At 56.4% G+C, this 20,373-nt stretch overlaps 1 protein-coding gene across 1 annotated transcript in view; it reads left to right on the plus strand.

Moving 5' to 3' along the window:
• The window catches only part of SMAD3 (SMAD family member 3), a 115,336-nt gene that overhangs the window by 89,634 nt on the left and 5,329 nt on the right, over positions 1–20,373 (plus strand). The window contains exons 3-8 of the mRNA XM_028505442.2: positions 6–137; positions 1,440–1,514; positions 4,406–4,456; positions 13,633–13,845; positions 15,971–16,108; positions 18,555–18,699. Coding sequence (XP_028361243.1) covers positions 6–137; positions 1,440–1,514; positions 4,406–4,456; positions 13,633–13,845; positions 15,971–16,108; positions 18,555–18,699 — 754 coding nt within the window. The remainder of the gene's footprint in view (positions 1–5; positions 138–1,439; positions 1,515–4,405; positions 4,457–13,632; positions 13,846–15,970; positions 16,109–18,554; positions 18,700–20,373) is intronic.

The following is a 20,373-nucleotide window of genomic DNA, read 5'->3' on the forward strand; positions in this document are numbered from 1 at the left end:
GGCAGTTCTACCTCCTGTGCTGGTGCCACGCCACACAGAGATCCCGGCCGAGTTCCCCCCGCTGGACGACTACAGCCATTCCATCCCCGAAAACACTAACTTCCCTGCGGGCATCGAGCCGCAGAGCAATATTCCAGGTAGGTTCCTGGCAGTGCAGGCTGGCCTGGGGACATTGGCCCCACCGCTCCACCCCCAGCCCCCTGGGCCCTCCCCATCACCCTCTGTGCACACAGAGCTGGCCCCTGGCTCAGGACCGCATCCCTGTTGGGAGAGGACCCTTGGCCTCACTCCGCACTTACTAATGATGCTGTTCTTGGCGTGGAGGAGCAGCGGCGTGACCCTTCCTCCCGGCCTCAGTGCAGTCATTTATTTTGGAAACAGAAATAGCAACACTGTGTTCCTCCGCTGCCCTGAGGCCGGGGTTGAAGTTCAGGCAGGATCCCTGACTGTCGGGGGCTGCAGAGACAGTGGGGGCTCTGAGTCAGGGCTGGGCAGCCAGCCTGCTGAGCAGTTACAGCCTGGGTGGGGGTGAGGCCCAATTCAAGTTTCTTCTCCACAGGGAGAAGTGGGCTCCACGGTCAAAGAGTGCAGATGTTTTTAGAAGCCCTGCACTTACATGCAAATAACGTGTGAACCAGCAGTACTCTCAGAGCCCAGGAAAACTGCTCGGCGGCCCTTGGGCGGGCTACCTCGCAGGGACTGAGGCCGCCGGCAGTAACCACGCCGCAGTCCGTTCAGAGCAATCTGATTTGGACGGGCCTTCATCCTGAGCGAGTTTACTGAGCCGGGGTTGACCCCAGGCCAGTGCACGTGGGTCGCGGCATTAAGGAGAGACCTGATTCACAGGCCCATCCTTTCCAGATCCTGCGCAGGTGGCACTGGTCTCTGGGGGACAGATCACCCACTTTGTTCATTCAGTGAGCCTTAGAGAGCCAAATCAGGGTCTGGGGGTCATTCAGAGAAACAGATCAGTCTCTCTGGCATTGAACTTGGAACCCACTTGGGAAGCTAAAGCATCTCTTAAAGAGAACAAATAACAAGGCCAGTGTGGTTTGAGGTGGTCGCACTTTAGGGACAGAGGTGGGCAAGGCTGAACCAAGTCAGCAGTCTCCCTGGCAGTGTGGTCTTAAACCTGACCTTGGACAACAGGGGGAGGTTTGCCTGGCAGAGGCTCTAGAAACAGGCGTGTCAGACTTGGGAGTCTGGTGGTGTGAACAAAGACGGTGATGAGGTGATGGTGTGGGGGGGGGGTTAGTGCTGGAGGCGGGAGGGCGTGAGGATAGCAGGATCCAGGAGCCACGTCCTTGCTTTGAGGCCCACGGTTCATTCCTCCAGCACCTGCTACTGGCACAGGGGCGTGAATGTGTGATGAGTTTGCAAAAGGTCTCTCTCAAAGCCATGCAGGCCATTTAATGAGCCACTTTCCTCCTGGTTCCCAGAAACCCCACCCCCTGGCTACCTGAGTGAAGATGGAGAGACCAGTGACCACCAGATGAACCACAGCATGGACGCAGGTCAGAGTCTTGCAGGGACGTGCTCTTAACCCTGAGTGCCTGCCCTCCCTCCCTCCCCCTTCCCCTCTCCCTCTGTCCAGTGTGTATAGAGCAGCCACTCTGTAGCAGGTACTCGGGGTAGAGGGGGAGCCTGAGCTGTGCACAGTCATGGGGAGACCGACAGGACAAGCAGCAGTTACTGTGCATCGCATACGTTCCCTGACGGAACACGGCACACAGCATCAGGGGCGCGGAGCAGGGACACCTAACCTAGCCCGGAGAGGAGGTGCTGGGGACAGAGCGGCACCTTGCAGTGTAGGTTTTTCTTGCGTTGAATCTTAGAGCTGTGTAGTTGTCGGCCAGGCTGTCAGGTCCGGCAGAGGCAGGAGAGCCAGGTGCATTCTGGGGACAGTAAGACTCAGTGTGATCAGAGCCGATTCCCCCAGAGTGGGGAGAGACAGGAGAGTGCATCACTGAAGACCAAGCGTGGCTGGAAGCTGACGGGGAGCCGAGCAGAGCCCGCGCCTTGGTGAGCTGTAGCCAGCAGCAGGGTGGAGGGTGGGCTTTGTCACCAGCAGTAGTTCCAGAGAGTCTGGGTGGAGGGACGGTCTTTGCCATTGGCCAGTCGAGGCCTCTGAAGTATCTGTTTTTGTGTGGTGACCAAATGTGATCTGTGTGTTCCTACTGCGAGGGACCCAGCCCAGGCACCTCCAACCACATCTCCAGATGTCCCTGTGTCATTTATTATGGGACCACATCGGCTCCAAACCAGTGGTTTCTCGCATTGGACCCCAGCTGCCGCATGGAATGTGCTCTGCGTTGTGTGTGGTTGGGTGAGGAGGAGGAGGGAGCCAAGCAGATGTTCCATTCCGATGATGACAAGCGTGCCGTGCACCCACGGAGCCGCTACACGCAGCACAGCCACCTGCCTCGCACACAGCCCGAAGGACAGTGTGCAGTTTCTGAAAGATGGATGAAAGCAGCTCACGTGTTCATTGTAACATGCAGTTGCTTGATACCTAGCCTGGGCATCGTGGCACTTCGGGGCTTAGCACTGCCCCCGCAAACACCCCCCTGGATGAGTGGCTGACAGTGTGAACCCAGCTGGAATGCTCTGAAGACTTTCCTGTATCCTCTGCCAAGTGGCCATGGCAAGCTTGCAGCCATTAAATGCTGGCATGGGAGGCAGGCCAGCTAAGTAGCATCTCTCCAGATGCTACAGTTCTCCCTCTCCCTTCTCTCTTCCCCCCTTGCTGCTCTCTCTGCTTGTGGAATGATCACTATTTTAAAGGAAAACGAACTGAAGGGAAGGATGTGTATATGGGCTAAGCAGCTGCCTTTCTGCCCCTCCTGCCCCTCCTTTCTGCCTCATCTTCTCTGTTCCCTCTCCTGTTGTCCTCTCCTCCCGTGAGTGTGCTTGCAGAGCCTGCTGTGAACAGTAGTGACTTACTGAAAGTAGACACTGGCCTTTGTGGAGCCTGTGGGTGACTGGGTGGGATCTCCTGTTTATTCCCCACTCTTCACTCAAAGTGGTCCATTTGGAAACCAGTCCAGGTGCTCTTGGACAGCTGGAATGTGGTGGCATCCTGGCTGCAGCCCGAGGATCGCCTTGTTCAGCTCTGTGTCTTCCCTAACACACACACACACACACACACACACACCCCTTCAGATCAGTGGGAAGGTTCCACAGCTTTCCTGGGTCTTCATGAGCCACCACAAAACAGGAAACCAGCGTTTATTGAGTGTCTACTATGTGCTAGTCATGGTGTAGGCATTTTTATATGCACAAAATCACTTCATTTCTACAAATCACACAATGTAGATCGTATTATTTCCAATTTATGCCTGAGGGGAAAAGTCAGGGCTCAGAGAGTTTAACCACTTTACCAAGGTCCCACAGCTCTGATCCAGAGCCAGTACGGGGACGTGTCCAGACCCAGCATGGAAGCTCTACTTTTTGGGACTCTTCCATCTCTCCAGTGGATTGGTGCTGAGGGAGAAAAAGAACCCCATGGCGGGAGCAGGAAGGGACCCCATTAACAGCTCAAGGAGGCATATGTGTGAGGCCCAGCTTCAAGGACTGCTGGATTGCGGGATGGAGCCGGCCCCACAGGGCAGCCCCACCAGGCTTCAGAGCCCCATGGGTGCAGGGACAAAGAAGGGGCATGCCCAGTGTTCTCTGTGCAAAGGCAAGTCACCGGGTTTTTCGGAAGGTTGATGCCATGTGGTTTTTTGTTTTTGTTTGTTTTTTTCCTGGAGGTGAGGGGTGGAGAGAAGGTACTAGAGCGGGAAGGGTTGGGTGGGTTCGGACTACTGGCCACGTGCGGCATCATGTCTCACGTAAAATGTTGGTCCGGTCACTGAGGTGTGGGGTTGCTGCGGCAGCTCGGGGAGTTTCCTGAAGCCTGGGACAAGGGCCGAAGAGAGTTTCCAGGTGTCCGAGCCCCTGGGAGCAGTGACAGTGACTTCTGGGCCGCCAGGCCCCACCTGTGTGGGAGAGCTGGCCTTTCCTGCCTGGGTCTTTGAGCAGCTGGGGAGGGGGCCTCCCCTGCCCATCTCATTTTTGGGGGGCACAGTTAATGGGACAGGCAGGTGCGGTGTAGGTCGGGTCCCCAGATGGGAACTCGGCACCCCCGTGCTGTGGGTCCTGGCGAAGAGCATCAGCTGCCCGGTCCCGGCAGAGACCTGGGGATCATCTGCTCCTCCATGTGTTTGTTCCGCAGGGGGAGTGACCTGGGGCCCGTGGGGGCAAAGTGCGGGCGAGGATGGGGCACTGGGCCTTCTCCTGGGCCTTGGAGCCTCAGCCCAGGGTTTCTTTCCGCCGTGTCGAGCTGTCCCACCTCCATGTCAGTAACTGGGTTCTCCAACCAAGAGTCTTCTATGAAATCTCACGCCTGTGTCTTATCCCACAGGTTCTCCAAACCTATCCCCGAATCCGATGTCCCCAGCACACAGTAACCTGGGTAAGTGTCTGCTTGTCTGGATACTCCCTCTACCTGCAGCCTTGGCAGGTGGCCGGTGTGGGGAAGGGTCCTGAAGGTGAGGCTCCACCCCTAAGCCCCCACCATGGGCCGGTTCAGCCCATCAGGTTTCTGGGTTCAGGGATCCTGGGGTCACCCCCAGAATGGGAAACCTGGGGACAGTGGTGTCAGGAAAGGCAGCCCCAGGCCGGGGGTGTGTCCCCCTGGGTGGTGGTGAGATACGAGCGAGTGGGAGTCCCCCAGACCTGTGCTCAGGGGGCAAGGGGTGTGGTTGTTTGGGTGCAAAGCCACGGGTGGCAGACTCCAGCCCCCGACTGTTGTAGACTCGTTCCAGATTTTATTTTGTCTTATCTCAGCATTTCCATCTTATAATGATGTAGTTTTTATTCAAAACAGCCACATATAAGGAACTTTGGGGGAAAAGCAAAATTGCCCACAGTCTTTTTGCCCAAACCCACTGTTTTCTGTTTTATCACGGTCTTTCTGATGTGTGTGGGTCAAGCACACACATTTGTGCCTTTTGTTGAGATCTTAGTGCATGTCCATCTTTTCCATTTTTTCTCCTTTTGATGTGTTCTTGTAGACACAGTTCTGTATTACGGTGCCTCGGGTATCATTTTGCATTAGCTGATGACGTTTTGGAGTAACTGGACGCTCAGTTCCATACCCTGTCCCCAGTCGTTGGACTGCTGGGTCCCTTTTCCAAGACCTGCTCTTCTGCTGCTCCGGAGCAAACCTCAGCTCCAGTGTGGGGCCTGCAGAAGGGCTCAAAACAAGTGAAACGTCCGTTCCACTTTTATCGAGGGAAAATTTTTATGGGCTCGTCTGGTCGTTTTAGAAGAATGTGAGTTTGATTTTGGTTTGGCCTTTATTGCCAGGGCTTCATGTGTGGCTAAGGAAAGAAATGGTTAATATCCAAGCTCAGTGAGTTAGAGGGGTTGGCCTGTCTCCTGTTGCCAGTTGTTTCCAGTCCTTGACTGATAGCATCAGATGAAGAAAGTCACCCTTTGGGACGCTGGGAGTTGCTTGAAAACCCTGTAATATAGGCTGACAAGTGGGCAGAGAGAAATGTGAGTTTGGGAGATCTGTTTTAACATCTTTGTAAAATAATACCACTGTGGGTGTTGGGCTTTGCGAAGGGAAGGTCAAATTCAATGTGAAAGCACTGATTGCATTAATAAAAACAAACCCTGAGGGCTAGAAGCTGTGTTAACACTTGAGAAATTAAAGGCCACGATTATGGACTTGACTTTGGGCTCTGGCCTTTGAGGTTGGCTGGTTTGGATTTAATTTTACCTCACCATGGCCACGGCCCACTTTCACTCCACAGACTTTGGAGCAGGCTCGCCTTTGAAACCCCGCTGCCTGACTCAGTGGTTCATACCGACAGCCGCCCCAGGTGGTAACTTGCTGTGAATTCCCTTCCAGGTTGTATAGACCAGGATGACAGAAGGGATCTTGAACTTGGACCCAAAGCAGAGTGCCCCATTGACACATTTCTCCCACCCCACTGCCCCATTTCTCAGGCCCCTTGTCTGAGGGTTGAGAATTCTTAGGTCATTTCCTCCAAAGGCAGGAATAGCCCCCGAGCTTGGCAGGCAGAGTGCGTGCCACTCTGCTGGGAAGATCTGAATGGGGGGACGAGTCAGTGGGCGAGTCAGAGGACGAGTCAGAGGTAGGACTCACGGTGAGGCCTGGCGCTGACAGGCCTGGCTTCCTCTGACAGACGAGCCCTCACGCCCCCACCTTCACCCCTTCACAAGCGTGGGCTTCGCTCCGCCTGCAGACGGAGTCGTGGACTACTGGCGCTGCTGGCGCTGCTGGCGCTGCTGGCGCTGCGGCTGGGAGGGGGTGGCGACCGCAAGCCTTTCCTGAGAGCGTACTATTCACTGAGTGCCGTTTGGTGTTTCACGCCAATCTTCATAACAACAGTGTAAGCTAGTGTATTGTAATTTTTCATTTTACAGATTAGGAAACCAAGGAGCTAACTCCCTTGTCTCAAGTCACACAGCTAGTAAATGGGGAAGCTGGTTTTGGACTCCGGCCTTCGGGACCCAGAGCGCATGCTCCCATCTGCAGCAGGGCAGTGCTTTGCTGGGTCATACAGACCAGCTCCCCCTGCCTGACTGACCCCCCACCTCACCTCCTTAGTCAGAAGGATGAGGCTCAAAAAGGACACTTATTAACTTATAGTTGGGGACAAATGTCAGATTGAAGACCATGTCCCATGTGGTCCCTGGGTGAGAGCCCCACCCACTTACCTGTCTCTTCCTCATTCATTCATCCCCCAGGCACTTCCTGCCTGGTGGTTGGGTGCCAGTCCAGGGCAGGGGGATTCAAAGAGGGCTCACAGACCCTGCCATCAAGGTGCTTATGGCCTTGTTGGGATCAATAAGGCAGGGCTGTACATGAGTGTAAAACAAGAAGTGGGTGCCAATGAAGCACCCTGAGGGGTCAGAGGAGGTAACGGTGGTGTTCCAGTGAGGACAGGCTTGCCCGGGTCTCCTATGTATTAATCCATTTAGTCAGCATTGGCTGAGTTCCCAGTACGTACTAGTGCTGGGGGTCCAGAGCTGGGATGACACTTAGGATTCAAAATCTGTTGGAGTGGCGGGAGGTGTCTGTGTCCGCTTGAGATGTGTTGTGCCAGCTGCCAAGGGAGAGTGAACAGAGGAGGGAGCAACTGTATATGCCAAGGAGGAAGGTGCTGGATGGCATGGGAAGACCTCAGAGCTGTGGCGACATGTGTGAGCTGGACCCTGAGCGACTCACAAGTAGGATACTGAGGCAGAGAGGGAAGGAAGGACATTGCCGATGGGAGGAATGGTACATGAGGCTGGTTGAGCTCTAGGGACAGCTGGTGTTGTGGTTGGTCAGCCTGTCCAGAGGCACATGGAGAGATGAGGCTGGGAGGGCCGGCAGGGCGCTGAGACCAGACCCCCGAAAGCCATGCTTGTCTAGCCTGGTCTTGCCTACAGAATAAAGTCCATGGTGGGTTTTGGTGATGGAGGGGAGGTTATCTGATGATAGCTTCCTAAAGATTAATCTGGCTGCGCTGGATGGAGTTTAAAATCTAGGAGAAATTACTGGAGGCCCCTACCCCCAAACCTCAAAAAGCAAAAATTCCCAGTTAGCTACTGCACCGGAGGAGGCTGAGGTGAATGCTTTGGACACGTGGCAGCAGGACTAGGTGAGGACCCTTGGGAAGGGTTCATTGACCGGCTTTAGCTGCAAGACCTCTTCACTGAGTCAGGCACCCGGGACGCAGGGTGGGTTTGGGTTGGAAGATGACAGTGAGCAGCCTTCGCTTAACATGTCCGGGAAGTGGCTGGACAGTTAGGAGGGAGATCAATGCCGAAGGTAAAGATTTGGAAGCCATTAGCACGTGTGACAGCCTTTCCCACAGTGGGATCAGAGAGACAGGACGCTGTCATCAAGTGGGACGCAGGAAGGATGCCTGTCTGATCCGCTCTTCTCCCTCCCCTGGATCTGACCGTCATTCCATCCCTCGTGTCTTATCTCCCCACGGACCGTCCAGAGGTCTCACTTTGGAAACACTGATGAAGGTTTGGCTCTAGTCTTGTGAGGGGTTGAATTCAGCAGAGAGGGAGACCCAGCTCAAGAAGGAAAGAGAGCCGAAGACAGACCAATGGGGGGACCCCTTGAGGGAGGGACAGGGTTGAGGAAGAGGCTGAGGGTCAGGTGGAGGATGGGGCCTCAGCAGCTGGAGGGGAGGGAGGTGTTCCTGCGGTCCTGCAGAGATGCCAAATGAGGTGTAAGAAGAGGCCTAGAGTTTGACCTCAGAGTCCAAGGGCGTCCCTTGAAGAGCAGGTGTGGAGAGAGTGGGGGCTGAAGGGCAAGTAAAGGGTGAGTGCGGGGAGGGTGCATGCAGAAGCGGCCTCCGGATTTCTCCTTCCTGGCCAGGGTGTCCTGAAGGGCAGGGTGGTGACAGGCACACAGCAGGTTCTTTCTGGGGAAAGATGGGGATATCTCAAGACATCTGTTTATTTCTTGTAAAGAAATTATTATACAAAAAGAAATAAAGCATAGGACATCTGGCTCCTTCCTCATTTCCTCCCCACTCCAGGCAAAAGGCTGGGCCTCCTGCCACAGTTAAGTCAGCTCGGGTGACTCGAGGGAGCCCCCAGGTGTGACTGAGAGCCAGCTCAGCCTCCTGCCAGGGGCTCGGGGGGACCCCAGGGCCTTGTTTTTGAGGGAAGGGATGTGAGCAGGTGATGTTCCTGTTATTACACACCGTGCTTGGTGAGTCATCTGGAATTTCCTAAGCATTTAAGTCAGAAGGATTGGGGCAAATGGAGGGGGAGGAGGAGGGCGATGGAGAGAAAGGAAGACGATAACGAGCTGGATCCTGCTGGTGAGTAAGTTGTTCTCTGCCCTGTAAAGTGAGACATCAGGGAGGGCCTTGACCGAGGGAAACGAGGTACCAGGGAGTGTCCTGGAGCAGCAGCTGAGCTGGAGTTTAAGGGGGTGGTGGTTTCTGGGTGCCTCGGGCAGAGGGTGCCCCCTCTGCTGCCAGGAGACAGGGGCCAGGTGTCAGGGCAGCGGGAAGACCCCTGGCCCCTGACAGAGGACAGGTCCAGGTTACGGGACAGGGGCCAGATCCAGGTGTCTTCATGCTGCTGCACAAGGCTTTGTAACGACAGGAAGTCAGCTGCCGGCTGCACTCTCACACTCCTGAGGGTCTGGCTCTGAGACTTTGCCACTGATCTTGGTCTCAGTAAGCTGGTCCTAGGCTGAAAGGGCATGGGGTTCCTTCTGGGTACACATCAGTGCATTACCCTCATCCTTGCTGAGATAGGTTGGGATTGGTGCCGCAGATGCCAGGACACAGCTGGCCTGGGTCCACAGGCAGTAGTCCTCCAGTACACAGGTAGCTCCGACACAAGTGGCCCTTCCTGCACAGAGGGGCCAGGCGGTGTGTCACAGCCACAGGAGCTAGCTAGGTCTTAACGGCTGGGCATGGGCAGGCCTGGCAGAGGGAATAGCATGGGCTGAGAGACGGCAGCATGAAGGCACACAGGGATCGGAATGTGGAGACCCCTGGACCGAGGGAGAGCTGCTTCCACGGGGAGGGGGGCCCAGAGGAAGCCAGCCCATTCAGGTTTGCCCTATGGCCTTGCAGCGTCGTGCTCCTGGCCTTTGCCCGCTCCCTGCTTTTGATTTATAGTAGAAAGTTAATTTCCCCTCTGGCTTCCCCCCCTTCCTTTACCGGATTTGGGTTTCTTGCACATGTTTTTAATAGGCATCCCTTAATCCAAGTGTTGCCTTCTGGGTTTTATTCTGTTTTCTTTTCCTTAAACAAAACAGAAAGTCTATGCCAGTTTGGAATAGGGCTCAAAACTGAAGCCAGCCAATGTGTAAGGCTGGCAGGAGGCCAGTCATGAATTAAGTGCCCCATGCCACTCGAGAAGTCTGGCCGACACCACACCGGTGGGGGCGGGGGGCCGAGCATGGGGGCTGGAGGTTCCTGCATCTCCAGCACCTCTGCCCCAGGAACAGAGATTAGCACGGACCCCGAGGCCCGGCCAGGAGCAGGGCTGTTGAAGGGCAGGCCTTGGGCACGCGCCATCACCTGCCAGTCCAGGTGTGCCAAGTCCTCGGCCTGGGGAAGCAACACCTTTCTGCACTGGGGCAGGTCACCTTACCCCTGGGGAGTCATCTTCCCAGAGTCGCCTTGAAAGGCTTGTCTTTGGGTTCTTTTGAAGAAGCAACCTGATGTAAAATCCTTGCTGCTTGCTGCTCTTGTCCGGAAACTCTCAAAACCAGGGCAGGCTAGCTTGATTGACATGGGGGAGGGGTTACCACCTGGCAGCCTTCTGCTAAGATTTAGTGCTAGGACAAGCTCTGCTTCCCCTGCAGAACTAGTGAGGATTTTCTGTCCACCAGCCAGAGAGTCGTAGCGCGTTCCGCTCCCTTGGTGCCTCGCGTGCTAGGAAGCGCAGAGCCAGGTTGAGGGTCCTCTCAGCAGCTGTGATCTCGTGGTTATCCCAGTGATGGCCTTCTCTTTCCCAGGGTCCTGGCTTTTTGTGTCTCTCGTACTTACCCGTGCTGTGGATAAGTCCTGTGGTGGGAGAGAAATAAGATGTGTGTGAGGATTAAAAATAAAGTGCCATTCTCGGCAGAACCCGGGTGGCGACCGCACTCTTGGGCCTGCAGCTCCTCCTGCAGCAGCACCTTGAAGAAACAGCGGAGGGGTGACGAGAGGCGGCGAGGTGCAAGGCAGGGCTGGTGTCCCGTTGTTTGCCTGCGGGTCAGCGCGTCCCAATGGCGCTCTCCGAGGCCAACTCGGCCCGCCCGCACTGCTCCTTCACCGGCATCTGCGTAGCTGCGTGTCAGCTCCCGCGTCCAGTGTGTGTCTGCGAGTGGCAGGGATGTTTGGATAAAGGCTCAGATCTGCTTGGGGGGTTCCCAGGCCCCTCTCTGATTCTGAGACATCTTGAACCCACTTCTCCAGAGTGAGGTCTCAACACCAGGTCACCCAATGGTGGCCTGATGGCTTTGGGTAGGTGGGCTGCGTCAGTGTTCCTGGGAACCAGCTACCTTTCTTCTGCCTGCGACAAGCCCAGGGGGGGTTCTGGATGAGGGTTTACAGTTTGGGGAGAGGACTCTGTTTGGTTCTGCGTGTGGCCGGGGAAGCCAGCACCGGACCAGATCAGCCACAGCTGCACCTTCAGGCTGACTCATGCCAGAAGCTCAGTGGCCTAGGTGGTCTGCCTTAGGTGACTTCTGCTACACTGCAGACACTGTGCAGACAGGGAAACGGAGGCCAGAGAAAGAGGTCACTCCCCCGAGGTCACAGAGCACAATCAGCAGAGCCTGCCTGTGGGCAGTGGTAGCCCGCAGCCCTCCCCTGTACCTCTAGCCCTGACTTGTTGCCCAGCCACTTTGAATGCTTGAATTGCACTTGGATTTATTTATTTCTTGAGGTTTCCAAAGCAACATAGCTCACATTTTAGTGACTACATTGTTTAGAGTATAGCTTATCTCATTGGAATGCTGAAGCATCCAGCAAAGCCCGAGCTGGATGTGGCTGATGTGGCTCAACTCAGCTTCAGGGGCACAAGCCACAGGCCACAGTCACTCCTGCCCCATCATGCCCCATTCCCTGCCGAGCAGCTTGGATCTCCCGCCTCCCCTCCCCTTCCCTCGCCCCACCTGGGAAGAGAGGGAAGCGGCAAGGACGCTCTGCCCCTCTTGTGATGGAGGGCAGTGGGAACAGGATGTTCTCGAGTTCAGATCATCAAAGTTATTACAACTGTCGCTAACCCCATTTCTGGAGTGTTTGATGCATGCTCTGCACTTCATATGAATGATCTCAGTTCATCCACAAACAGCACCTGGTGGTAAAAAAGATTCTCTGCTCCGGTGGCTGGGGCAGGGGATGTGGAAGCTGGAACCCGGGGTGTACGTGGTCTGCTCCCAGTCACACAGCTGGTCCCGCCAGAGCAGAGAGCGAACTCTGGCCCCCCGGACTTGGAAACTTGTGCTCCATGACCTGGTTAACATCTAGGGCAGTAGTTTTTACCCTGGGCTATTTGTCCTCTAGAAGACATCTCAAATGTCTGGAGACATTTCTTCATATCACACAGCTTGGGGAGGTGAGATGGGCAGGTGCTACTGGTGTCTTGTGCCCAGAGGCCCGGGACGCTGCTGACCGTCCCCACAGTTACAGAGTCCTCTTCCCCCAAACAAAGAGGTATCTAGCCCAGACTGTCAGTAACGCTGAGGTTGAGAAGCCCGATCTAACCCTCCAGTGGACACTTTCTGGGTGTGCATTGGGTGCAAGGGTGGATGTAAGTTACGGTCTGCAACACCTCCCGTGGGTGGGAGCAGTCTCAGCCCTCAGAAGGGATCATGGGCGTAGACCCCGGAAGGCGATTAGGGCCACTTTCCCTGCAGGGGGCACCCAGGCCCCTCGAAGAACAGCTTCTGATTTTTCTCTCTTGGGCTTTACACACTTCCCAGGGTCTGGTGAGCAGAGGTCCCTGGCGGGTTCCCACCCTGGAAAGCTGCCCGGCAGGCAGTCAGCAGGGGTCTCCGGCCAGTGCTGACACTCAGCCTGGCAGGTCTCCTTCCTGTCCTTCTCACCAGCTCCCACATAGATGCGCTTAAGTCACCAGGCAGCTCCAAAGACAGGCCAGAGCCAGAGTGAGGGGTCCAGGCTGGAGGTCTGAGATACAGGAGTGAGAATGAGCAGGAGACTCCTGATTCTCCAACCAACGGGCAGGATTCAAGCAGGCAGAGAGCAAGATGTGGAACAGTGCAGTGCAGAGAAGCAGCTGGTACTGGGGAGTCCCATAGGACGGGGGCCCTGATGCAAATGAGGAGCGGCAAGCTCACCCAGGGCTAAGAGGACAGACCCACTCAGGTGAGAGATGATGCCAGTGAGCAGGAGGAGGACGGGGTGCCAGCACCTCGGGGGAGCCCAGAATGGCAGATGACAAGAAGGCTAGGGAGTCAGGTGGGACCACGTGAGGGGAAACCTCTATTTCTTGTGAGAAAGAAAACCAGATGGTTTCTGTGATAAGAGATTTGGACCCGGTTCACGCTGGAGACAGCTCCTGGTGCCCGTGTGGTCGCTGACGCTGAGCACAACGTAGAGCCCCGGGGCCTCGGTATTTCAAAGGCTTGGACACTGCTGATTGACAGGCTGGGAGTTTGCCCAAGACATGGCAGAGTCACAAGTGGAAAGCCCTTCTGGGAGCCTGGGTTACTTAGGGGACCTTGGAAGAGGCTGTGGGTGACCGTGCAGGTGGTGGTGTGGCCCAGCTGCAGGGAGCACACTGGGCCTGGCCCCAGGGGTTGCCTGGGTGTTGGTTGGGGCCTAGCCCTCTTTGGTTTGGCCCAGCACTTCCCTGAAGACTGCTTCGACCCAAGGCCAGGCCAGGCCAGGCGGGGCAGGGCCTCTGTGAGCTAAAACTCAGTGAAGTATGGCAGGCCTGGTGGAATATTTCTCCAAACACCTGCATACTGTATCCCATTGGATCCTGCAAGTTTTAGACAACAAAAGGCATGAGGGCAGGGATTACAATACCCTCAGGGGGCTAGGGAAACAGTCTCCTGGAGCTTCCAGGGGACCCCACGGAGGAGCCAGGGCCTGGGGTCCTGCTGACGCAGCAGCCTGGCCTGTCTCCCAGACCTGCAGCCCGTCACCTACTGCGAGCCAGCCTTCTGGTGCTCCATCTCCTACTACGAGCTGAACCAGCGCGTCGGGGAGACATTCCATGCCTCGCAGCCGTCCATGACCGTGGATGGCTTCACCGACCCCTCCAACTCGGAGCGCTTCTGCCTCGGGCTGCTCTCCAACGTCAACAGGAACGCGGCCGTAGAGCTCACGCGGAGGCACATCGGTAAGAGACAAGGGGCAGCTGCTTCTCCCTCACTCCCCCACCCCGTGGCCCCAGTGTAGCCCCCACACAGAACTCAAACCACCCCCACTGGGCTCTGCCTCCTGCTGGGAACTGGGGAGAGGACTCACTCTTCCCCCCACTGCCCCCCGCCCCACACACACCCAGATTTTGTATTGTCTTGTTTAGGGACCTGATAGATAGAGTTCAGGTTGCATGGTCATTCTCACTCAGAGACACAGACAGATCATCTCTGAACATTTGCAAGCCACAGAGGAAAACAGTTCACTTAAGGGAACAAGAAAGGGAAATCGAAAAGAAAGGCAATGTGTACACTTCTCTTAATAAATATGCACTTAAATTACTGATAGGTGGGTAAGTAGGCAGGCAGTCTTGGAGGTGTGATCTTTTCTTTGTTAATTTCATATGTGATTATGGTTATTCCAGAAAACTTAAACAAGGTAGAGAGAGGGGAGTTGTCCAGCGCTGGGACAGCGCTGCTGCTGCTGCTCTGTCTTCCAACACCCAGAACATAGTGAGAGATCATTTCGTTTAGCGAAGATGACGCCTTAATGTTTGTCACTGGGTTTGCTCATGGGATTATCGCACGAAGGAGAGTCACAGTGTTGCGATCCAGCGTCACTGAGAAGGGCTGTAGAGATGGTGTAGTGGGTGCGGGGGGGTGTCCTCAGGCACAGCCTGCAGCTCCTGGGCTGGTCAAGGGGCTTTGGGGCAGAGCCGGGAGCTGGGCAGGGCGGCGTGGGTCTGGCCTGCCCGCATGAGCTGGAGCACCGCTGCATTATACCTTGGGCATCAACGGAGGATTTCATTTGAAGGGAGGGTTTCTTAGTTGAGAGAAAAAAAGTGTGGAAGCCACGATTCAGACATTAGGGTTCATTTTCCAGGGAGTAATCTGATAGCCAGGGAGGGGCCGAGCCCTGCAGGGACCAGACAGCAGGTGGGACACAGTCAGTGACAGCCGGGCCCCTGCCCCTGTGCCCACGTCCTTCCCAGATGGCCTCCCCATTTTTTTACTTCAAAAAAAAAAAAAAGCTAATCCTGGGCATGACTGATTCTCTTTACACTTTTCTATATATTTTAAAATATTTCAAAAATTGCCATAACAAAACAAATGTTTTTGTCCTTTTGGTCTGGGGCTTCCCACCTCCACCTCTGCCTCCCGCTCTGGACGGACATAACTCAGAGGTTCCTCCTTGGCACCTCTTGACACTGAACGGAGAAGAAATGGGGAGCAGGTGGGGGATGGGACAGCAGTGGGACGAGGAGACGGGGCGAACCTCCAACAGCCCGTTGGTCTGATGCCTGGTTTCCGTCCTACTCGGCGCTGCACTGGCAAAAGCTGGCTCCGTTTCCCAGCCCTCCGGGCCTCCTCCCCAGGAGCGGGAACCAAGCCCTCCTCGTGCAGGGGAGGGGAACACCCCTGGCTGCACGGAGAGCTCGTTGTCAGAGTGTTTACGGAACTGCTTGAATTGCACAGCCAATTTAAAAATAATTTCTGTCCATCTGGAGTGGATTTAAGAGATGAAGGAGAAGTAAATGATAGAAACCTATGGAATGTTTTAGAAAAATGCACTGAGGGGAGAAAAGTATGGGGGGGCACTAAGTCACCCCTGCAGTGCAGGGCTCCTGGGGTGTCTGCTGCCCCAGGAGACGCTCTGCAGGTTTACTGAATGAATTTCTGAATCTCGGAGAGGAGGGGACCTAGTAGCAGCAAAGTACAGCTAGCACTTAGCAGGCACCTCCTGTGTGTCTCACAACCACCCCGTGAGGTAGGTATGATTATTGTCCCCATCTGATCCTAGGCTCAGAGCTTGGAGTAACCTGACTGAGGCGCATGGCTGGTCAGTGGCAGAGGCTGTCATCAAGACCTACCCCATCCATTCTCTTCCTCCCGCCATCTGCCTCCTCTGGCTTTAGGAACACAGCATCGCCCACCATGCCCTCTGTGTGGGTTTAGGTTTGGGCTCTGGGTCCCATGTGCCTGGAAAAGCTGGAAAGAACTAGTCACTTGGAGCGTCGATAGCTCTGCCCCTTGGTTAGCCACAGCTGGCCCGGGGCCACTGCGTGGGGCCGGCCCCCTGGCCTGGTCTGACCCGAATCTCTCTAGGGCGGGGCGTGCGGCTGTACTACATCGGAGGGGAGGTCTTCGCAGAGTGCCTCAGCGACAGTGCTATCTTCGTGCAGTCCCCCAACTGTAACCAGCGCTACGGCTGGCACCCAGCTACCGTCTGCAAGATCCCACCAGGTAACAACACCTCTGTACCCACCCCTTCTCTGAGGCCCTCTCCCGTGCAGTGCATGCCTGGGTTGCTGGAGAGGTTTTTCCTGACATTTTCTCCTTACTGGGATATGCATTGCCAGTCCGGGGTTCTTTGCCTGCGTTTTCTCTGTGCCGTAGCTGTGCCCACCCTGACCCTCCAGGGAGCAGACACAGCCTCTGACTGATCTGTTTTTGATCTGTGGGCACCTGCTCTGTGCCCAGTGTGCATAGGTGCTTGGGCAGTTTCCTTCCCTCCTGCCCTTCCACGAGTCTGCACATCATGCAGTGCTGTAGGGGAGGGAGAGATGCAGGAAGCCCTGCTGCTCTCCCCACAGACCTTACACACCAGCTAAGTATACAAGACAAAGACACGAATGGGTTTCATACAGGGGGAGGTACTGAGCATCAGGTGAGCCCAGGAGAAACAACACATTTAACTGTCGGGACAGACTCGTGGAGGAGAGGCCCAGGCCCAGGGTGCGGTGGGGTGGGGACTGCGGGGGCTTTCTGGGCTGAGCTGATGGAGGGCAGGTGCGTATGGATGGCACCCAGGCTGGGGGAGGCTGTGTGGAAGGCAGTGGGGGGAGATGTTCAGAGAGCGTGATGGGAGCAGGCCGTGGAGGCACACGGAAGCGCTGCTTTTATCCTGGGGGACTGTGGAGGGTTTTCTGAGCAGAGCTGATAAATCCCACTCGTACTTCAAGAAGAGGGGGCAGGCTGTACCCCACACAGCGGCTTGGACAGGGCCAGGCCTGGGGAGCAAGGCTGGGCAGGAGGCTGATCCTATCTAAGGCCTCTTTACTAAGAACCCCGGGGCGGACAGCCCCAGCCCAAGCCCACTTCTCACACGGCATGAAGTCATGGGCCCGAGGCCCGCAAAGTGTGGACCTCGACTGGCTGGCAGCGTGTGTGGGGCAGGTTGGGCTGTTGACCGTGATGCCTGTGTGGCTTGTCTCTTCCTGCCCGCTGAGCAGCAAAGGATAGTGGAACTGGGGGCCCTGGGCAGGGTCAATTTAAGAACGGCAGACACTCTGAAACGGTAACAGTGTCCTGTGCTCCCAGAGCACTGTGGGGCTGCGTCTGCAGAGTGCACTTCTGTGTCTGCTCTCGGTCCTCTGCAGTCCTTCCTGCTCTTCAGGGGAGGAGGCATATTGAGGACATAGGTTTAGAAAGGTAGGGAGGCCTGCCCCAGGGTACCTGGGTAGTAAGTGGCTGAGCCAGGGCGGGCCTGGGTTTGAAGGTGTGACTCCCAAGTCCAGTGCTCTCCCGTTCCTGGCTCAGCTCAGGCCGAACCTGCCTCAGCCCTACCTGCCTCACCACACTTCCCCTTGGAGAACGCGCCAGAGAGGAAGCTGGGTTGCCGTTCTTGGCGTTCCGCCCACTCGCACACCCGGCCATCCCCCCATCTTTTCAGTGAGAGCCGAGCTGGCTCTGGTGGTGGTTGTCAGCTCATAGAATGTGAGCGCTCGGGTCCCCTGAGGCCAGCCCCTCCTGTTGTAAAGGAGACACAGGCTTACAAAAGAGAAAGTGACCAGCCCAGAGTCACACAGCAAGATTAGTGTTGGCCCGTTAATAAATGTCACCCCGGCTCACCTTTTGGGCGCTTGCAACATGTGCTTTTGTCTTTATTTTTCTGGCGGACACATTCCTGGCACTCCGCCGGCAGGACTTCAAACACGGGATTTGTTATAAACTTTATTGGTGCCTGTCTCTCTAGTTTTACTGCCTGGAGAGTTAGACACACACCTTCGCTTCGCCGTGAATGTCACCTCGTCCCAGCCTTGTGCCCAGAGGCCAAAATGTGGCCCAGATTCCTCACTCCCTCCTGGCCCGACGTGAGGCGGATTCGCCAGAGGAGCTGGGCGGCAAGTGCCCCGGGCCCTGCAATGAGCTTCCTGGGGGAACAGCAGGCTAAGCGGGGGCCCCCCCGGCCAGCACGTCCCTGCCGGCATTCCCTCTGTGCAGTGGCAGGGCGGTCATTCTGCCCCGGTGGTGGGCCAGATCCCATACAGCCGTGGGCATTCTGGCTCAGATCCCTTGTTTCTCTGTTCCCTGGAGGTCCTGCCTCGGGCCCTTAGCCCAAGGAAGGCACCCCCACTTCCAGTCATCCGCCTTCTTCTTGGCCACGCACTTCACTGACTTCTGCAGCATCCCCAGGGCTCCGGGAGCCGGAGCTGGCAGGCCAGTGTTTAATTCTGCCCCCCTCACGCAGACCAGCTGCACCCACCCGCCCACTGAGGTGGCGATGGCTTCAAGGACAGGGACTGAGAGGGCCCATTGCTAGCATGGTGCTGAGTGTGGAGTGTGTGTGCCACTTCATTCGAGTGGGTTATGACGTCCTGGGTGACCCAGGGATGGCTTTAGCCTGGAGGGGAGCATGGGACACCTCCGCCCTCTGTCCTCACGAGCAGCATTTCTGGTCTGTTGGCAGGATGCAACCTGAAGATCTTCAACAACCAGGAGTTCGCTGCCCTCCTGGCCCAGTCCGTGAACCAGGGCTTCGAGGCCGTCTACCAGCTGACGCGCATGTGCACCATCCGCATGAGTTTTGTTAAAGGCTGGGGAGCAGAGTACAGGTCAGCTTGGGGGGCGGGGCACATGGCCTGGGGCTCAGGGACTGCAGGGACCGCAGGGGACTCAGACAGCAGTGTGGGGGCTCCTCAGGGACAAGCGAGGCCAGCTCTCGCCTGAAGAGCACAGACCAAGGACCAGAGAGAGGCTGCGAGTGGGCAGGCTGGAGGCAGAGTCACTCTAGATAAGGAAGAGCTGAGCAGCGTTGGCACAGTGCCACACACACACACACGCTCCGTGTCACCCTCGCCACAACACTGGGTGGGGACATTGCGTCATCCTTGTTATAGGGGTGAGGGAACTAAGGCCCAGGGAGGCAAAGTGACTTACCCGAAATCCATCGTTAGTGGAAAGGCTGAACCTAGGCCATGCCCTCTTGGCTCCCTCCTCACGGTTCCTGTTGGGCAGATGGGTCTCGGAGGACCCTCTGCTTTCATCCCCTACTCCTTCCCTCGTCTGGGGTTCCCCTGACTCAGGTGACCCTGAGCGTCTAGAGTACGAAATGACTGAGAAGCAGGGCAACAGGGGGAGAGTTGGGTGGTCATAAAGGAACAACGGCGACTTGCTCAGAGAAAGAAAGTGTCTTCCAGAATCTCAGATGTGGGTTTAAACCCAGCACTGGTGAAGGCGTGTGGCCCGGTGTGCTCCGCTGAGTCTCTCAGACCGCCCTGGTTTGGGCTCAGAGGATCCAGCCCCTTCCCTCTCACACCTGGACGGGAGTTTCCTGAGAGACAGGGCTGTGCACCCCTCCTCCTGCTCCATGCAGGGGTGCCCCCACCCCCAGCTCCCCGGGCAGACGTGGAGGTACCCACACGTCCACGGGAGCCAGCGTCTTGCAAGTTCCTCTCCCCTTCTCTTCATTTTTCCAGATGTTTGGAATCCATTTTGTTTTGCAGTCATTCTGCACCCAAGCCAAACCCATTTCAGTGTTGGCTCCGGGCCACCGTTTATAATGAAATCCAGATGAGCATGACTTATGGAAAATCAGATTCTCATTAGAGGATTTCGGTCCGTAAAATCCTCCTCTCGCATTTACCGTATGTGGGCTGCCGTTCCCTGCGTCTGCCCCACGGTGCCAGGGAACAGAGCACCTCGGTCTGGGGGGGGTCTCTCTGAGAGCCGGGATGAGTGGCCAACTGAGCACCTAACGGGGTTGGATCTCGGGAGAACTGACGGCACAATTACAGCGGCCTGAGGAGGTCAGCCCAGGCCCCCAGGCCTCGCCCGGCAGGCGCGTTAACCCACCTCTTAGCCCTGACTGAAATCACCTGGGGAACAAGAGTTGAAAGGTTAGAAAATTAGTATTTTTTTTTAGCAGGGAAGGGAAATATTTAAAGATGGACCCAGGGGAACAGAACCAAGGGGAGGTCCCTTTGCTGTTCTTACACTCAGACTGCAGCCCTGGGGGCCACACTCAGGCGCCGGCATCAGGTGGGCACCTGGGGTGAGGTGGCAAGCCTGTTCCCGGCGCTCCACTGAGGGGAAGCAAGGAGGGCAGTGCCCTCCGGCCAGCGGCCCTCAACCTGGCGTGGCACCACAGCCCTCCTCCTGCTGCAAGTGCTGGGAAGAGGCCCCTTGGTGGTGGAGGCCTTTCTCTGGGGCAGACGCCGCATCGCCGTGCTGGACGCGGTGCCAACACACCCAGTCCTGTGCGGCCCACTGCGGCACTGCCACCTGGC

Source organism: Phyllostomus discolor, chromosome 1, assembly GCF_004126475.2.
Source record: "Phyllostomus discolor isolate MPI-MPIP mPhyDis1 chromosome 1, mPhyDis1.pri.v3, whole genome shotgun sequence".
Lineage (NCBI taxonomy): Eukaryota > Metazoa > Chordata > Mammalia > Chiroptera > Phyllostomidae > Phyllostomus > Phyllostomus discolor.